The 15,893-nt window shown below is 38.8% G+C and overlaps 1 protein-coding gene and 1 non-coding gene across 3 annotated transcripts in view; one reads left to right on the top strand and one right to left on the bottom strand.

Moving 5' to 3' along the window:
* Window positions 1–403: 403 nt before the first annotated feature.
* LOC116888269 (AF4/FMR2 family member 2-like) overlaps window positions 404–15,893 on the bottom strand; it is a 173,571-nt gene continuing 158,081 nt past the window's right edge. For both annotated transcript variants that reach the window (XM_032889546.1, XM_032889545.1), the window contains exons 4-5: window positions 1,569–1,605; window positions 404–1,279 (exon numbers count right to left, since the gene is read on the bottom strand). In XM_032889546.1, coding sequence (XP_032745437.1) covers window positions 1,224–1,279; window positions 1,569–1,605 — 93 coding nt within the window. In that variant the 3' untranslated portion in view covers window positions 404–1,223. The remainder of the gene's footprint in view (window positions 1,280–1,568; window positions 1,606–15,893) is intronic.
* Window positions 9,147–9,253, top strand: LOC116889579. The gene has a single exon (XR_004386495.1). It is a non-coding gene; the product is annotated as a U6 spliceosomal RNA (small nuclear RNA).

Raw genomic sequence — 15,893 nt, 5'->3', positions numbered from 1 at the left:
AAAAAGACTGGTGTTCAGGTCAGGGATTTGAGATTTAATTACTACACTGAATCAAGAAGATGGAGTAAAAGCACCATTGGCTATGTCAGAGTCTTGGTTGACTTGGAAACAGTCCAAATTGTTTTATGCAATTATTCATGATCTTCCAAGAGGTGAGCAATTCACTTCAAGTGTATCATTAGACCACTTGTGTGTCATAAATTATTTCATTTTCAAAAATTTCAAGTATATACTATTAAACAAAAAAGTCAACTTCCATTTTTTATTATCAGGAAAGAAAGAAGTTATGACAAAAATACTCCATTGATATACTCTTGGACAAATGGATATTTAAAACAATCTACAATAGCTAATCTTAGGAAATTGGTTTTCTATAACTCCTCTTCTGGTTGACATTAATAAAAAATGAAGAGAGCGCAGAGTGAATTGCAAGGTTCTGACTTCTAAACTTCACTCTTACTCTGCCATCTTTTTCTCAGCCTCCCTAGCTGTTCTTATTTGGCTATAACAAACAGATGACAGATGATCTACCATCAGTGGAGACTTGGCAAGCCACATTGACTTTCTTGTCCATTCTTTGTCCTTTCTAGTAACTGGACAGCCAGTTGTACTAAAGTTAAGTGAAGCTCAAAACACCATCCAAATGTGAGAAACCAGTGTTTGGACCGTTTTCACTGAAGTCACAGTACTTTTCAGGTATTGACCTAGACCACGTCAACATCATTGGATAGCAGGTTACTGACCCACGTTCACTTTTACTCTTACTTGCTGACCATAGGCACTTCAGTTTAAATGATTGTGTCTACTAAAGATATATATTTGCCATCCTTCCCCAGGAGGTAACAGTACTAGGAGGTGGGACACTGAAGAGCTAATTCTGTCACAAAGTAGAGCCTTCATTAATAGGATTTGTGTCTTTATAAGAGCTACTTTAGAGAGGCGCTTGCCACTACTACAATATGAGCTTAGAGTGAAAATGAGGCTATTTCAACAGACAGCTCTGACTTTACCTCTGACTTTCTAGAATCTAGAAGTGTTAGGCATCTATGTCTCCTATTGATAAACTGCTCAGCTTATGGTATATAAGCAACTGACATGTACAAAGGGAATGAGAATTTGATTACTCCCTTACAAGCTTGAAAACAGGAGTAAAGGTTCATAGTCTCAAAGGAAAAATAACAAGGGAGTGGCAGCTCAGCACTGTACTCTGGGAGGGCAAATACTCACGACTTGAGTGGTACTGACTTTGTTGAAGCTCTGCTGCTTGGGTCGCTCCACTCTGAATAGAAAGGACACAAATAATTACTATTCATGCCTTCTACTCTCAAATGAATATCCACAAGGAAATTACTTTCTAAACATGCAACCCTGCCTGGGATGATTTTATACCCTTCTGTCATAGTAGTAGATGAAAAATAGGAACTAGAGCAGTGAATCTCAATGATACCTTTGTTTCCATCATTCCTTTATGTCTTAATGACATTAAGCAGAAAAGAGGGGAAAAGTAAGGGAAGTGAGGATATTGATGGCTGCCATAAAAAGGAATTGGAAAAACAAAACCCACTTACTTTGTAAGGTGAATCCTGGAGTCAGATGCTGAGATTCCTGTAAGGAAGAATGTATAATATAGACATCACTAAAATGATATGGCAGGGGGAATTATCTGTTATTTCTAAGGATATATCACTAATGTTTACAAATAAGAAAAACTGTTAAAATTACATTAGTTAAACTTCTCTGTGTGGCTCTAGTTATACCTACTACCCAAGGCTGCTGCAACAACTTTAGAAAGAATGCCACCTTATTATAATTCAAAGTTAATGTCTACCTATTTGGAACTGTAAACCACATGAGAACAAATGACCCATATATGTAAAAGTCAAATGTATAACATCACTTAGTTCGGCAATGACACCTTTTAGAAAGTAAAGGAGACTTGGCTCAACCAAACACATGATCTTGCTTTGTGTAAAAGGACAAACATTAATAAATATATCTAGTTTCTTTCTTGGTAAAAAATAACTTCTTTTAAAATATGCAAGTTTCAACTTAGTTCAACAAAAGTGTTCGTCAAACTTTATTAGAAGGCTCTTGAGTTCAAGGAAGTTATTTGAAATATGTTATTGAAAGGATTTAAATTTTATTTGAAAGTACCTTTTATAAAATTCATTCACAGTTTTGAGAAATCTAGACTTGTACTTATGAGTCTTTCGGGGAGCATGGCATATCTATGCAGATCTTGACAAATCTGGCATGTAAAACCATTAAAATAATGCTTAGAAATGGTTTGAATGAGAATGTCTCCTGTGGTCTTTGACACTTTAAAAAACTTTGTCCCAAGTTGATGGTGCTGTTTTGGTAGTTTTAGGAGCTGTGGCCTTGCTTGAGGAAGTATGTCCCCAGAGGTAGACTTTGAGGTTCCAAGGTCATGTTCTATTACCAGATCACTCTTTAAGGTTAGAGATAAGAGCTCTATCTGATCATTCATATCTGCATACCTGCTTGCTGCCACACTTCCTTGTCATGATGTTGAAAGAGTTTTATCCCTCTGGAACCATAATGTCCAAGTAGACCCTTGCTTCTGTTAGTTTCCTTGGTTATGATGTTTTAGTACAGCAATAGAAAAGTGACAAATATATCGGGTCATACACAGTACTGTATGGAGAATATGCAAGGATTACAGAGCAAAAACAAAGGCAATTAACTCAAGTAAATTTCTGGGTTCTGTCACTATCACTGCAAAGAAAGTCAATATAAAAGTGCCTTTATCAGAGTAATGCATTCATTAGAATAGTTCTCACCCTACACAGAAGGAAAAGATCACAGCATAATTTATCTTAAAAAAATAAGCAAAGAACCATATGGCTATGCTGTGCTTTATCTGAAAGTCAAGTTTTCAGTCTGTTTATTTATTGTACTCGTTTCACCAGAAGTTTGACTTCTGTGATCATCACTCTAGAAAACTACAATTAACTCAGCTAAAGATTGTCACTAATCCTGCTTAAAGTTTATGGTTTAAAGGCTTCTAAAATTGAAAGAGATCTGCCTGTGAATACTTTTGTTTGGTACTATAAACTTTGCCAAAAAAAAAAAAAACCTAAACCAAACAAACCATGAGCTGGAAAGATAATTGCCCAGAGGAGGGGACCCACCATGGTTTATGCTACCCTCACTAAGGTACATGAAACTGCAGAAGAGAAAGGAATATTGGAAGAGCCAGAAGACAGGGAGAATGGGTGTAAAATGCTATCCTCAAGACACTGCACAGCTATTGCACACATCATCTCATAGCAGGCTTGCTTGTTTGCACTGGGCCTGTACAAGATAGGTCTGTCAAAAGCTAATTGTGGATTGGAGAGAGGCTTCTGGAACCTATCTTCATTTCTGAAGTATTGGCTGGTAATGAATTGCAGGGGACAAATACTCATTGTCTACAAGAATCCAAGGAATAGCTTGTAAACCTGTGACTACATAGAGGATCTCGGTTAAAATCATTAGGTCAGAAATAAAAAAATAAGGCATGTTTGTGGGTCAAGTACATGTAGGGGAGAAAGGACATATATAAGGTATGCCATATTTGGAAGGAAAATAAGAGAGTTGAACACCGATCAGAGTAACTTAAATGTACTATATACATTACATCAAATTGTCACAAAAATTAATCACTAGAAAGGAACAGTCATGGAAAACAAGTTATCATTCAGTATGACAGGTTTTATTACATTTCCCACATATATATCATTGTACCCTTCTGATATTTACTTCCTCAGTACTATTGTCTTTTGTCCCTCTGTCACTAGAGAACTTGCTGCATTTTGACAAAAGTTCTCTAAAATGTTTTCTTTCTTTCTTTTCTTTTATTGGATATTTTCTTTATTTGCTTTCAAATGTTAACCCCTTTAACAGTTTCCCCTCTGGCAACTCCTTATTCTATCCCCCTCCCCCTGCTTCTCTGTGGGTGCTCTCCCTCCCACCCCACTCCATCCTGCCTACCTGCCCTGGCATTCCTCTCCACTGGAGCATCAAGCACATATAGGACCAAGGGCCTCTCCTCCCACTGATGTCCAACAAGGCCATCCTCTGCCACATACATGGCTGGAGCAATGGGTCTGTCCATGTGGACTCTTTGGTGCTCCGGTGGATCTGGTTGGTTAATATTGTTTTTCTTCCTATGATGTTGCAAACCCCTTCAACTCCTTCAGTCCTTTCTCTAACTCCTCTATTGGGGACCCCATTCTCAGTCCAATGGTTGGCTGCCTCTGTATTTGTTAGGCTCTGGCAGAGCCCCTCAAAAGACAGGATATCAGGTTCCTGTCAGCAAACACTTCTTGGCATTCACGATAGTGTCAGGGTTTGGTGATTGCATATGGGATAGATCCCCCAGGTGGGGCAGTCTCTGAATGGCCTTTCTTCCAGTCTCTGCTCCACACTTTGTCTCCATATTTCTTCCTGAATTTTGTTGCCCTTTCTAAGAAGGACTGAACAATCCATACTTCCGTCTTCCTTCTTTTTGAGCTTCATGTTGTCTGTAAATTGTATTTGGGGTATTCTGAGCTTTTGGGCTAATAGCCACTTATCAGTGAGTGCATACCATGTGTGCTCTTGTTTGATTGGGTTACCTCACTCAGGATAATAGTTTCTAGTTCCATCCAATTGCCTAAGAATGTCATGAAGCCATTGCTTTTAATAGCTGAGTAGTACTCCACTGTGTAGATGTATCACATTTTCTGTATCCATTCCTCCGTTGAAGGGCATCTGGGTTCTTTTCAGCGTCTGGATATTCTAAATAAGGCTGCTATGAACATAGTGGAGCATGTATCTTTGTTATATGTTAGAGCATCTTTTGGGTATATGCCCAGGAGTGGTATAGCTGGGTCCTCAGGTAGTACTATGTCCAATTTTCTGAGGAACCTCCAGACTGATTTCCAGAATGGCTGTACCAGCTTGCAATCCCACCAACAATGGAGGGGTGTTCCTCTTTCTCCACATCCTCGCCAGCATCTGCTGTCACCTAAATTTTTAATCTTAGCCATTCTGACTGTTACGATGTGGAATCTCAGGTTTGTTTTGTTTTGAATTTCCCTGATGACTAAGGATGTTGAACATTTCTTTTAGGTGATTCTCAGCCATTTGATATTCCTCAGCTGAGAATTCTTTGTTTAGCTCTGTACCCCATTTTTAAAAGGGTTACTTGATTCTCTAGAGTCTAAGACTTCTTGAGTTCTTTGTATATATATCCCTCTCTCAGATGTAGGCTTGGTAATCGGCAGATCTATCCTTAGGAAATTACAGATGGCAATAAAGAGAATTTGTAGGTAGAGGTCATGCCACTGAGAAAGTCCAATATGTTGTGAAAATTAACAGCATAAGAGCCCATGGAAAATGGGATAACAGAATCAGAACTTTAAAACTATACAAGTCTGCATCCATTTAATGGGAGAAAAACATTCTTCTCTGTGTTCTCATCCTTTTAGGTCACAATTACTGCTTAATACAATGATTGGTGCCAATAATAGTATCAAAGTTTTAAAGAAAACCTATAGCAGGTTTGACATAACTTCTAAAGATGGCAGGAAATATTATACTTCAAAATAATCTCCATCATTTGCAGTCCCTGAAACTATCAGCTAATTTCAATTATCCAGACCACTTTTCTTACATACATAAAAATGAGTTGCTAACAGTTTGCTTCAGCTTAACTTTAAACAAATATTTCTACCTTTCCCTCAAAAGAATTTTATTACAAAGATGCAGAGCAAGTTTAGACTTGTATAGCTTTAGGAAATTAAACACAGGTTCTAAAGTCAATCAAAACAAATATATGATAGATTAAAACACACAGTCTTCATATTTGTCTTGTAAACTGTTCTATTAATTGGCCTTTATGCTAAAACAATCAATTGCTTCCAAGCACTGAATGTAGTGAAACATAAAGCAAATAAGAGGATGAAGTCATTCCACAATTTTGGATAATTGATGTTATATATTATTGATATTGATTTTAATGCTAATCTTGATATAGCATTTTAAACAAGGTTTACAAATAAAGAAAACACTTTTAATTGATGCCAGCATCACTGTATATAAATACATAACTGTAACTGTATGTATCATGATCCCGGAAAAATTTACTTTGTTCACATAATAACTGTTATTGAATAGTATAAAAAAGTTATCAGACATGTATCTCAGTATTTCCTTCACAGAAATATCAAATATGCCAGTACATAACAAGGCCAAGGAATATTTACAGACTCATGTAAAGCTCTTTTTAAATAACTACCTGTATAACAAGAACATGATCTGGATTTTATAGGATCCAGATTTTAGAGTGTCAGCTAACTTTTCTCGTAGAGAGCTAGATGGTAAATATCTTGGGAATTTGTAATCATAGGGTCTTTGTCTTCATTGCCATTATAGTGTAAATGGCTGTGTTCTGAAAATGCATGACTCATACACACATTACTCACCATAATGTGTTACTTTTCTTTTGATTTCATTTAGCATTTTAAAATGCAAAGATCCAAGGGATCCAGTGCTATCTCTGTCCTAGAGGTCATCTGCCTGTGCCAACCTTCATCCAAGGATATTGTTGCTTTTTTGGTTCTACTTAGCATATGTTTGTTTCTCCTTTTTGTGAAGATTTACATTCTCTATAAGAAATGGGAATTTTAAATTTGCAAATGGTCAGCAAACTTTATCTTTAACTGTCTTTGTCTTTGTAAGTTTACAGATTCATAAGTTGATTAACTTGAAAAATCACAGACACACACACACACACACACACACACAAACACACTTGGTATGGATGAAGAAAATGAAACTTAGAGGAGGTTCAAAAAGATTAAACAACATACAAATGGAAGAGTTAAATTAAAGGCATCCATGACTGTAGTTCTGTCCTTTGGATGAGCTCTGTCATAGCTGAAAAACAAAACAAAACAAACAAATGCCTCCCCAAAAACCCCTGAAGTCCCAAAAAACAAAAAACAAAAGGGAATCACTGTCTTTTGCATATTGAGTGGAGACATCCACAGTTTAGAAGAAATAGTTTTTAGTGAGAACCTACCGTGTATGTCCTTTTGGGTCTGAGTTACCTCACTCAGGATGGTATTTTCTAGTTCCATCCATTTGCCTGCAAAACTCATGATGTCCTTGTTCTTAATAGCTGAACAGTATTGAATAAATGAATCACATTCTCTGTGTCCATTCTTTGTGGGATATCTGAGTTGTTTCCACCTTATAGCTATTACAAATAAAGCCACTATGAACATAGTGGAACACATGCCCCTGTGGTATGGTGGGACATCTTTTGGGTATATTCCCAAGAGTGGTATAGTTGGGTCTTTAGGTAGGTCTATTTCCAATTTTCTGAGGAAACTCCAGATTGATTTCCAGAGTGGTTGTACCATTTGCAATCCCACCAACAATGGAGGAGTGTTTCTCTTTCTCCACATCCTTGCCAATATGTGTTGTCACCTGAGTTTTTGATTTTACCCATTTTGGTTGGTGTAAGGTAGAATCTCAGGGTCATTTTGATTTGCATTTCTCTGACAACTAAGGACTTTGAACATTTCTTATGTTGTTTCTCAGCCATTCGAGACTGCTCTGTGGTGAATTATTTGTTTAGCTCTATACCCTATTTTTTGATTGGGTTGTTTAGTTTTTGGAGGTTAGCCTCTTGAGTTCTTTATATATTTTGGATATTAGCCCTCTCTTGATTTTTTTCCAGAACCATAGGTTGCTGATTTGTCCTATTGACTATGCCCTTTGCCTTACAGAATCTTTCCAGCTTCATGGGGTCCCATATATCAATTCTTTATTTTAGAACATGAGCCATTGAATTTCTGTTAAGGAAATTTTCCCCTGTGTCAGTGAGTTAAAGGCTCTTTCCCACTTTCTCTTCTATTAAATTCAGTGTATCTGATTTTATGTTGAGGTCCTTGATCTACTTGGACCTGAGCTTTGAGCAAGGTAACAAATATGGGTCTATTTTCATTTTTCAGTTTCATGAGGCCCCATTTATCAATTCTTGGTCTTAGAACATGCATGGTATGTACTCACTAAGCGAATATTAGCCAAAAAAAGTACAGAATACCCAGGATACAATCTATAGAACTCAAGAAGGTTAACAAGCAGAAGGGCCCAAGTGAAGATGCTTCAATCCTACTTGGGAGAGGAAAATAATCACAGGATGCAGAGGGAGGAAGGGATCTGGGTAAGAGAGAGGAGCAGGGAGTGGAAAAGGGGGAACTTGATTGGGTATGGGGGAGATAGAAGAAAAACCCTGAGGGCCAGCCTACTGAGTGGAAATATGTAACCTCAGTGGGTGGGACGTGAGGGAGCCCTCAAGAAGTTCCAGAGGCCTGGGAGGTGAGAGACTCTCAGGACTCAAAGGGAGCTTAGATGAAATGCCCAACAGTGGGGAGAGGGAAGTAGAGTTCACCTCTAGCAGAAAGACCAGTCATTAAGTGGAAAGATGTGGTTGCCCTCTCACAGTCAAAAAACTCTGACCCAGAAATTGCTCTTGTCTAAAAGAACTTCAGGGAAAAAAATGGAGAAGAGACTAAGGTAAAAGAGATCCAGTGACCTGCTCAACTTGGATCTAACTTAAGGGGAGACTCCAAGGCCTGACACTATTACTGATGCTATGATGTACTTACAGACAGGAGCCTAGCATGGTCCTGAGAGGCTCAACAATCAGCTGACTGAGACAGATACTGATACTTACGCCCCAACCAATGGAATGAAGTCTGGGACCCTTGGGGTTGAATTAGGGAAAGGCTGGAAGAAGCTGAGGAGGAGGGTTACTCCATAGGAAGACCAGCAGTCTCAACCAACCTGGATCTCTCAACCCCAGGGTCTCTCAGACACTGAGCCACCAACCATGAAGCATCCAAGAGCTGATACAAGCCCCTAACACATGTATAGCAGAGGACTGCAGGGTCTGGCTCAATGGGAGAAGATGTGCCTGACTCTTGAGAGACTTGAGGGCCCAGGCACTGGGAGGTCTGTTTGTGGTGGGGAACATCCTATTGGAGACAGCAGGAAGGAAAAATGGAATGAGGAACTGTGGGAGAGGGACAAGAATGGAAGCAATGGGTGAACTGGAAAAAATAAAATTAATAATAAAAAAAGAAAAAGAAGTGCTTGCTTCGGCAGCACATATACAAAATTGGAACGATACAGAGAAGATTAGCATGGCCCCTGTGCAAGGATGACACGCAAAAAAAGAAAAAGAAGATATACTTTGCAATCAGGCATCTGTAACATGGCTGGAGAAAAATACCATGTTTCTTAAATTTTGTATATTTTTCCTTTTGTTACCTCCATTTTTAATATTTTCAGTTTTTCCTTCTCTTCTTTCTCCTTTTCCTTCTTTTTTACATTCCCACCACAGTCCCCCACTTAGTGGGAGCTCTGGAGTACCTTACTTAATGTGCATGCCCCTTAGTTTTCTCCTCTGTAAATTACTCATGATCAAGTTACCAATATCTCTGGTTGGTAGTGAGGATTGAATTACTTATTCCATATGAAGTGCTTAAGATGAGTTGAGACTACAGGAATGATGCAAGCCAGGGTACCTATGAGACTGGGGAAGCATGAATGAAAAAGATGAATATCATGCTCCAGCCTGGGGCCGTGAGGGCTACTGGTTGACTTTGATTTCATCCAAAAGAGAATGGCTATTGAAATAATTTAAATGACAGATACTGTTAAAAACATGAGCATTCCATCTGCGAAATAAGTTTTTTTTTAAATAAAAAGAGAAAAACTACTTATACAGCTTCCATAGCATTTCACAGCAATGCACTCATTTCCCTAGAGTTTACTTCTATAATTGAGCCTCTAAAACCTCTAATTCAACCACTGTGGTATTCATACCTGTATGGATCACAACACCCTTCATTACTCTATCTTCATCGTGCCAGGCTTCTATAGGCAGTATTCTGTTGTGTCCTTTGCCACCACTCAGTCATAATTATTCTCTAAATATTTCTACCTCCATGATAACTACTTCCTCAAGTTCTCAAGGAAGAGCTGTATACTGTCCAGAGCCTTATGTTTACTTCGAAGACTTACCAGTTTTTTAGGACTGTCATGGATAGTTTAAGTGTATTATTTTACATTCCTAACTTTAAGTGTACTTTATGGCTTTAGTAAATTATTTCAGAATAAGTAAATGATAATAGGAGGGAGGAAGGAAGGATAGAAGGAAGAAATATTCTTTTAAATTAAATTATTTTATTAGCCACATCTTTCCCCGTTTTATTGAAAAGAGGTTCTTTTCTCATTTAATCAAACTTAATGACAGTTTTCCCTCTCTCTACTCTTCCAAATTTTTCCTGTTCTCCCCTCCCATTCAGACCCACTCCCTTTCTGTCTCTCATTAGAAAATAACAGGTCTGTTTCTGATCCTCCCTGTTCCAGAGACAGCCGCATCTACTCCTGCAGTGCCAGCGTTGTTCTACAGAAAAGATGGTGAAGGTCGGTGTGAATGGATTTGGCCATATTGGGCTCCTGGTTACCAGGGCTGCCTTCTGCTCTGCATCTGGCAAAGTGGAAATTCTTGCCATCAATGACCCCTTCATTGACATCAACTACATGGTCTACATGTTGCAGTATGACTCATGGCAAATTTAACAGCACAGTCAAGACTGAGAATGGAAAGCTTGTCATCAACAGGAAGCCCATCACCACCTTCCAGGAGCAAGATCCGGCAAACATCAAATGGAGTGATGCTGATGCTGAATATGTTGTGGAGTCTTCTGGCATCTACACTACCATGGAGAAAGCCTGGGCCCACTTGAAGAGTGGGGCCAAAAGGGTCATTATCTTTGTCCCTTTGTCCAATACCCCATGTTCGTTTTTGTTGTGAACCATGAGAAATATGATAACTCACTGAAGATTGTCAGCAATGCATCCTGTACCAACTGCTTATCCCCCGAAGACAATGTCATCCATGACAACTTTGGCGTCATGGAAGGGCTCATGACCACACTGCATGCCATCACAGCCACTCAGAAAACTGTAGATGGAAAGCTGTGGAGTGATGGCCATGGGGCAGTCCAGAACATCACCCTGCAAGGTCAACCTAGAGCTGAACGGGAAGCTCACCGGTATGGCCTTCCATGTTCCTACCCCCAATGTATCTGTTGTGTATCTGACATGCTGCCTGGAGAAACCCGCCAAGAATAGTGACATCAAGAAGGCGGTGAAGCAGGAATCTGAGGGCCCACTAAAGGGCATCCAGGGTTACACTGAGGACCAGGTTGTCTCCTGCGACTTCAACAGTAACTCCCCTACTCTTCCACCTTTGATGCTGGGGCTGGCATTGCTCCCAATGACAACATTGTAAAGCTCATTTCCTAGTATGACAATGAATACAGTTACATACAGCAGTAGGGTGGTGGACCTCAAAGCCTACATGGCCTCCAAGGAGTAAGAAACCCTGGACTATGTACTCCAGCAAGGACACCGAGAGCAAGAGAGAGGCCCTCAGTTGCTGAGGAGTCATTTGCTGTCTCAACTCAACCCCCAACACTGAGCATCTCCCTCACAAATTTTCATCCCAGACCGCCATAATAACAGGAGGGGCTTAAGGAGCCCTCCCTACTCTCTTGAATACCATCAGTAAAGTTCAATGTACCCATCAAAAAGAGAGAGAGAGAAAGAGAGAGAGAGAGAGAGAGAGAGAGAGAGAGAGAGAGAGAGAGAGAACAGGATTCTAAGAGATAATAACAAAGCATAACAAACTAAAAGGTATCAAGATAAAACAAAACCCTCACATCAAAGTTTGACAAGGCAAACCAGCAGAAGGAAGAGCCTAATAGAAGGTACAACCATCAGAGACACACTTGTTCAAATACTCAGGAATCCCATAAAAATACTAAATGAAAGCCATAATATATAAACAGAGGACATGGTGGAGGCCCATGCCAGCCCTGTGAGTGTGCATGCTTCTCAGGCTCTGTGAGTTCATATGAGCTTTCTCCATTGATTTAGAGGACCTGTTCTCTGTCCTCCATCCACTCTGGGTCTTATACTCTTTCTGCTTCCTCTTCTGTGGAGCTCCCTGAGCTCAAAGGGTGTGAATTTGATGAAGACATCTCACTTAGAGCTGACAATTCCAAGTTCTCTTTCTTTATGCGTAATGTCTGAGAACAGCCATATGTTTTTAAGGCATGTGTGACAAAAAACCAAAACAAATCACAAACTAGTGGTGATAAATTGTTACTGGAAGCTGATAAAGAAATTATTTCATGTCTTGACAATAGAATTGTAGAAGAAAAGGTTCTGTCTGTGTAATATTCTGGTAGAATCAGTCTGTTAGTAAGCAAGGACTGGAAAGGTAACAGAAAAATTAAAATCAAATGACATGAATGAAGAGTATAGCTTTCTTAAATTCAAAACTGTAGGTCGAATGGTGGATTATTTATCTGATCTTCTTTAGGGGATGACCCTCTGTTTCCTTAGCTCTATGCACCATTTACTTGGACAGAGGTATGGCCTGAGTAGTGAGATATGTGTTGTTATAAAGACTCTTCTTTAAATATGTGGTACCATTATGAGGACAACAGAAACTTCAGATTATTTTTAAGGCACCTGAAGATCAGTTTTATTTTATAATCATAAATCCCACTAGAACATTGGTTCAATGAATACAATGACTGTAAGGAGAAGAGCAGAATACAACTATTATACTTTGAGAGAGGAAATCTATTCTACTTAGAGATTCCAGTAATGTGGATGTCAGTGAGAGACGCAGGCTCCAAATGTGTCATGCTCTATGAGGAAAAGCAGACCACCTTTCTTGTACAAAATGTAAGGATTTGTTTTAAAAAAGATTATGCTTCCTGACATTGGCACTATTTAAGAATACCTACTTAGTTGGCTTCTTTTTAGAGGGGGTTAGCATCATTTGGTCTCATTCTCTTTCTACTTGGTTATTGAAGACTATCTAAAATACAAAGGTCATCTAGTTTTTAATCTGGGTATGTGTTGCCCATGGAACACACACACACACACACACACACACACACACACACACACACAAAGGGAAGGAAGGAAGGAGGAAGAGAGAGGGAGAGAGGGAGGAGAAGGAAAAAGGGAGAGGGAGAGAGAGCTCATCATGGCTTGAAATAGGTCATCTAGCTCATGTGGAGACATCTGGATCAGAATCTTCTCTTTTGCTTGTGAAGCTAAACACCTGTCTCACAAACAATTCTACCTAGAGAGAATAATTTGGAGGCATGGGGAACTCAGTTCTTCTTCCTTCACTGCCAAACAGCAAGTCTATTTGCTCCCTTGTGGTATGTATGTCTCTTCCCCAGGTTGAGATATTTTTGGCCTGCTCATTTACTTTCCAGAAACTTTAAACTTTTCTTCCAAAGTTTCAGCTTTGAATTCTATCACTATCTTAGATGTTCCCAAGGCAGGACTCCTGACTGCCTAGGCCTTTTTTTCTTAGTATCCTGTTCCAGGTATGATGTGAGTTCCAGGAAGGGTAGCCCCTAACCATCTTCATTCTATCTGCTCTGATACTCATCTTCTACCGATGCAGCCTAACAGGGAGTGACAAGATGATGTGCATGCTTTGTATTTTCCTCTGCACAGATGGGGCAGCTAAATAATATTCCTTCACTCACAGAGAAGGTTACTGTGAAATTGTTGCCTTGGTTTCTTCCATGCCAATCATACAGTGTATCTGTAAGTCCATGGCTCCAAACAGAAAAAAAATCACCAGTCTTCCAGTCCTCTGTTATCAGCAGGCACACCTTCTCAGCTCTTTCAAACACTCTTTTGAAAAAGAATGCTCTTCAAATCTTGGTCAAGTCTTAGGGCTCATAGCCAACATGCTTTACCGTAAGAACAGGGATAACTGAACTGCATGCTCACAATCCCAGCATTAGAGAGAAGCTTTGTGAAACAGGAGGGAGTCAGCATGTGTAGAGTTCGCCAAACATTTTCATATATAAACACTAAATATAAAAATCATTGTAATGGTAGAAATAAAGAATGATGCTGGGGAGGGGTATACAAAGATTAGTTAGTGAATATCTTTTTTTAATAAGTGAGTTACATAAGTCTTCCTTTACAGGTAACATAATTAGGCATTTCAAAGGTAATATTAGTAAGAACTCTCAGGTAGCACTAAAACATGTTTTTCCCTCCTATAATTACCCAGTTCAAAAGGAGCCTTTGATGTATGAAGAGCTGTAATGCAAGGAGATACTTCACAGCTTCATTCCCAGCAGCTCTGCTGAAGCAGAATTTGTAAGTATTATTCTGACAAGCGCTGACACAGAATTTTCCCCAGCACTATTTAAAATGGGGGAGGTAAATACATTAAACATGCACACAAGATTTAGAAGGGATGCTTAACCTACTTAAAAGATAGGCTGTCTCCAAGTGTTTTGACTTGGGCATTTGCATCCAGTTGATAACATTCATGACAAATGACAAATGCTACTTATATATTCATCAAAACTTGCCCCAAAGTAACTCTATGTGATAAGAGTTTTTGGAAGAATTCTAATTACTTGGTGTTTTTACAATACTTACTGATCTGTTTAAAATGTATGTGGTTTTCCTGACTACAGCTGGTCTCTATAAAATAATCATTTAAATTATGCAAGAGGCTTTGTCAAAGTGTAAGCTGTTTTGGTTAGGAGAAAGAAGATGTGGAGTTCATTTTATAGAATTATAACATGTTATTAATATGGAGTAAACCCAAACATTGTTAAAGTAATGCTTGAGATGATGATGATTCAGTTAAAGTGTGCTGATCATCCCACAAGGCAAATACATTGCACATCATTGTGTTATATTTCACACACACACACACACACACACACACACACACACACACACACACACACACAAGTTCACTAAAGGGCAGTAAGCCTTATCCCAGGAAAGAAGTGGTAACTCCTTTCATCAACTAGGCTAATCAGAGACATATTTTATCCCCTTTACTACTGTTTTTCAGGGGTTCCCTTGTGTTATCTAAAGGTGTTTCATGCACTGCAAATAAGGAAATCACTTTTCGCAGGCATACCATTTCCCCTTGCTGTATTTTTACTCCATATGCTATGAATCAGATTATCTTGAATTACCAGTGGAATATTTCACACTGTTGGACAATCCACAAAGAAGTATATATACACTGTGGCACTTTCAATTTGAGCTGATTCTTTGTATTTGAAAACATGAAATTTCGTGCAACAGCTCACTGAGTCTATGTTGCCACAGGCACATTTGGTGAGAGTGGGGGCAATGTGGTTCAAATATATATATAGTTTTCTGAAAGTTATCTTTAGTATGAAACTTCAGCATACGTTCTTTCAATTCTCAAAATAAGTTAGACAAGTAATGTGTTTCAAGCTCACAGCAGACTATAATACATTTTATTAAGAACTGAAAAGTATGAATCTATTGTTCTGTTTTTTACTACCCCTGAGATAAGAATGCCCTTGCATGCTTACACAAGTGTTCATTTGCCCATCCAGCACCGAGAGGTGAGCACCTGCTCAAAGAAAGTCAGAGGTTTTGCCGTTAGATCTAATGCTGAATAGCTATACTCAAACAAAGTATCACTTTCCCTTTATAAGAAATAAATGTATGTATTTAAGATTGCTTGGGCCTCCATAAAGAAGACATTTTTTAAGCCTCTGGACTCCTTTGCATCTCCTGCAGAGAGACAAAACAGATATTCTTCTATCTACTAGATCCCTAAGGATAATCAATATTCTGAGAAATGAGGTTCTTACTTAAAATTTCATGCTTCATTGGAATGAACGCTTGTGGTCAGTTCCAAAGACATACTACACTAAATATATCTCCCCTTCATAATGTAGAGTAATATGGTTGATGAAAAAAGAGAGCTAAAT

The sequence above is a fragment of the Rattus rattus genome, chromosome X (genome assembly GCF_011064425.1).
Source record: "Rattus rattus isolate New Zealand chromosome X, Rrattus_CSIRO_v1, whole genome shotgun sequence".
NCBI classification, from domain to species: Eukaryota; Metazoa; Chordata; class Mammalia; order Rodentia; family Muridae; genus Rattus; species Rattus rattus.
Note: the sequence above shows the minus strand (reverse complement) of the source record. Positions and strands in the feature narration are given on the sequence as shown.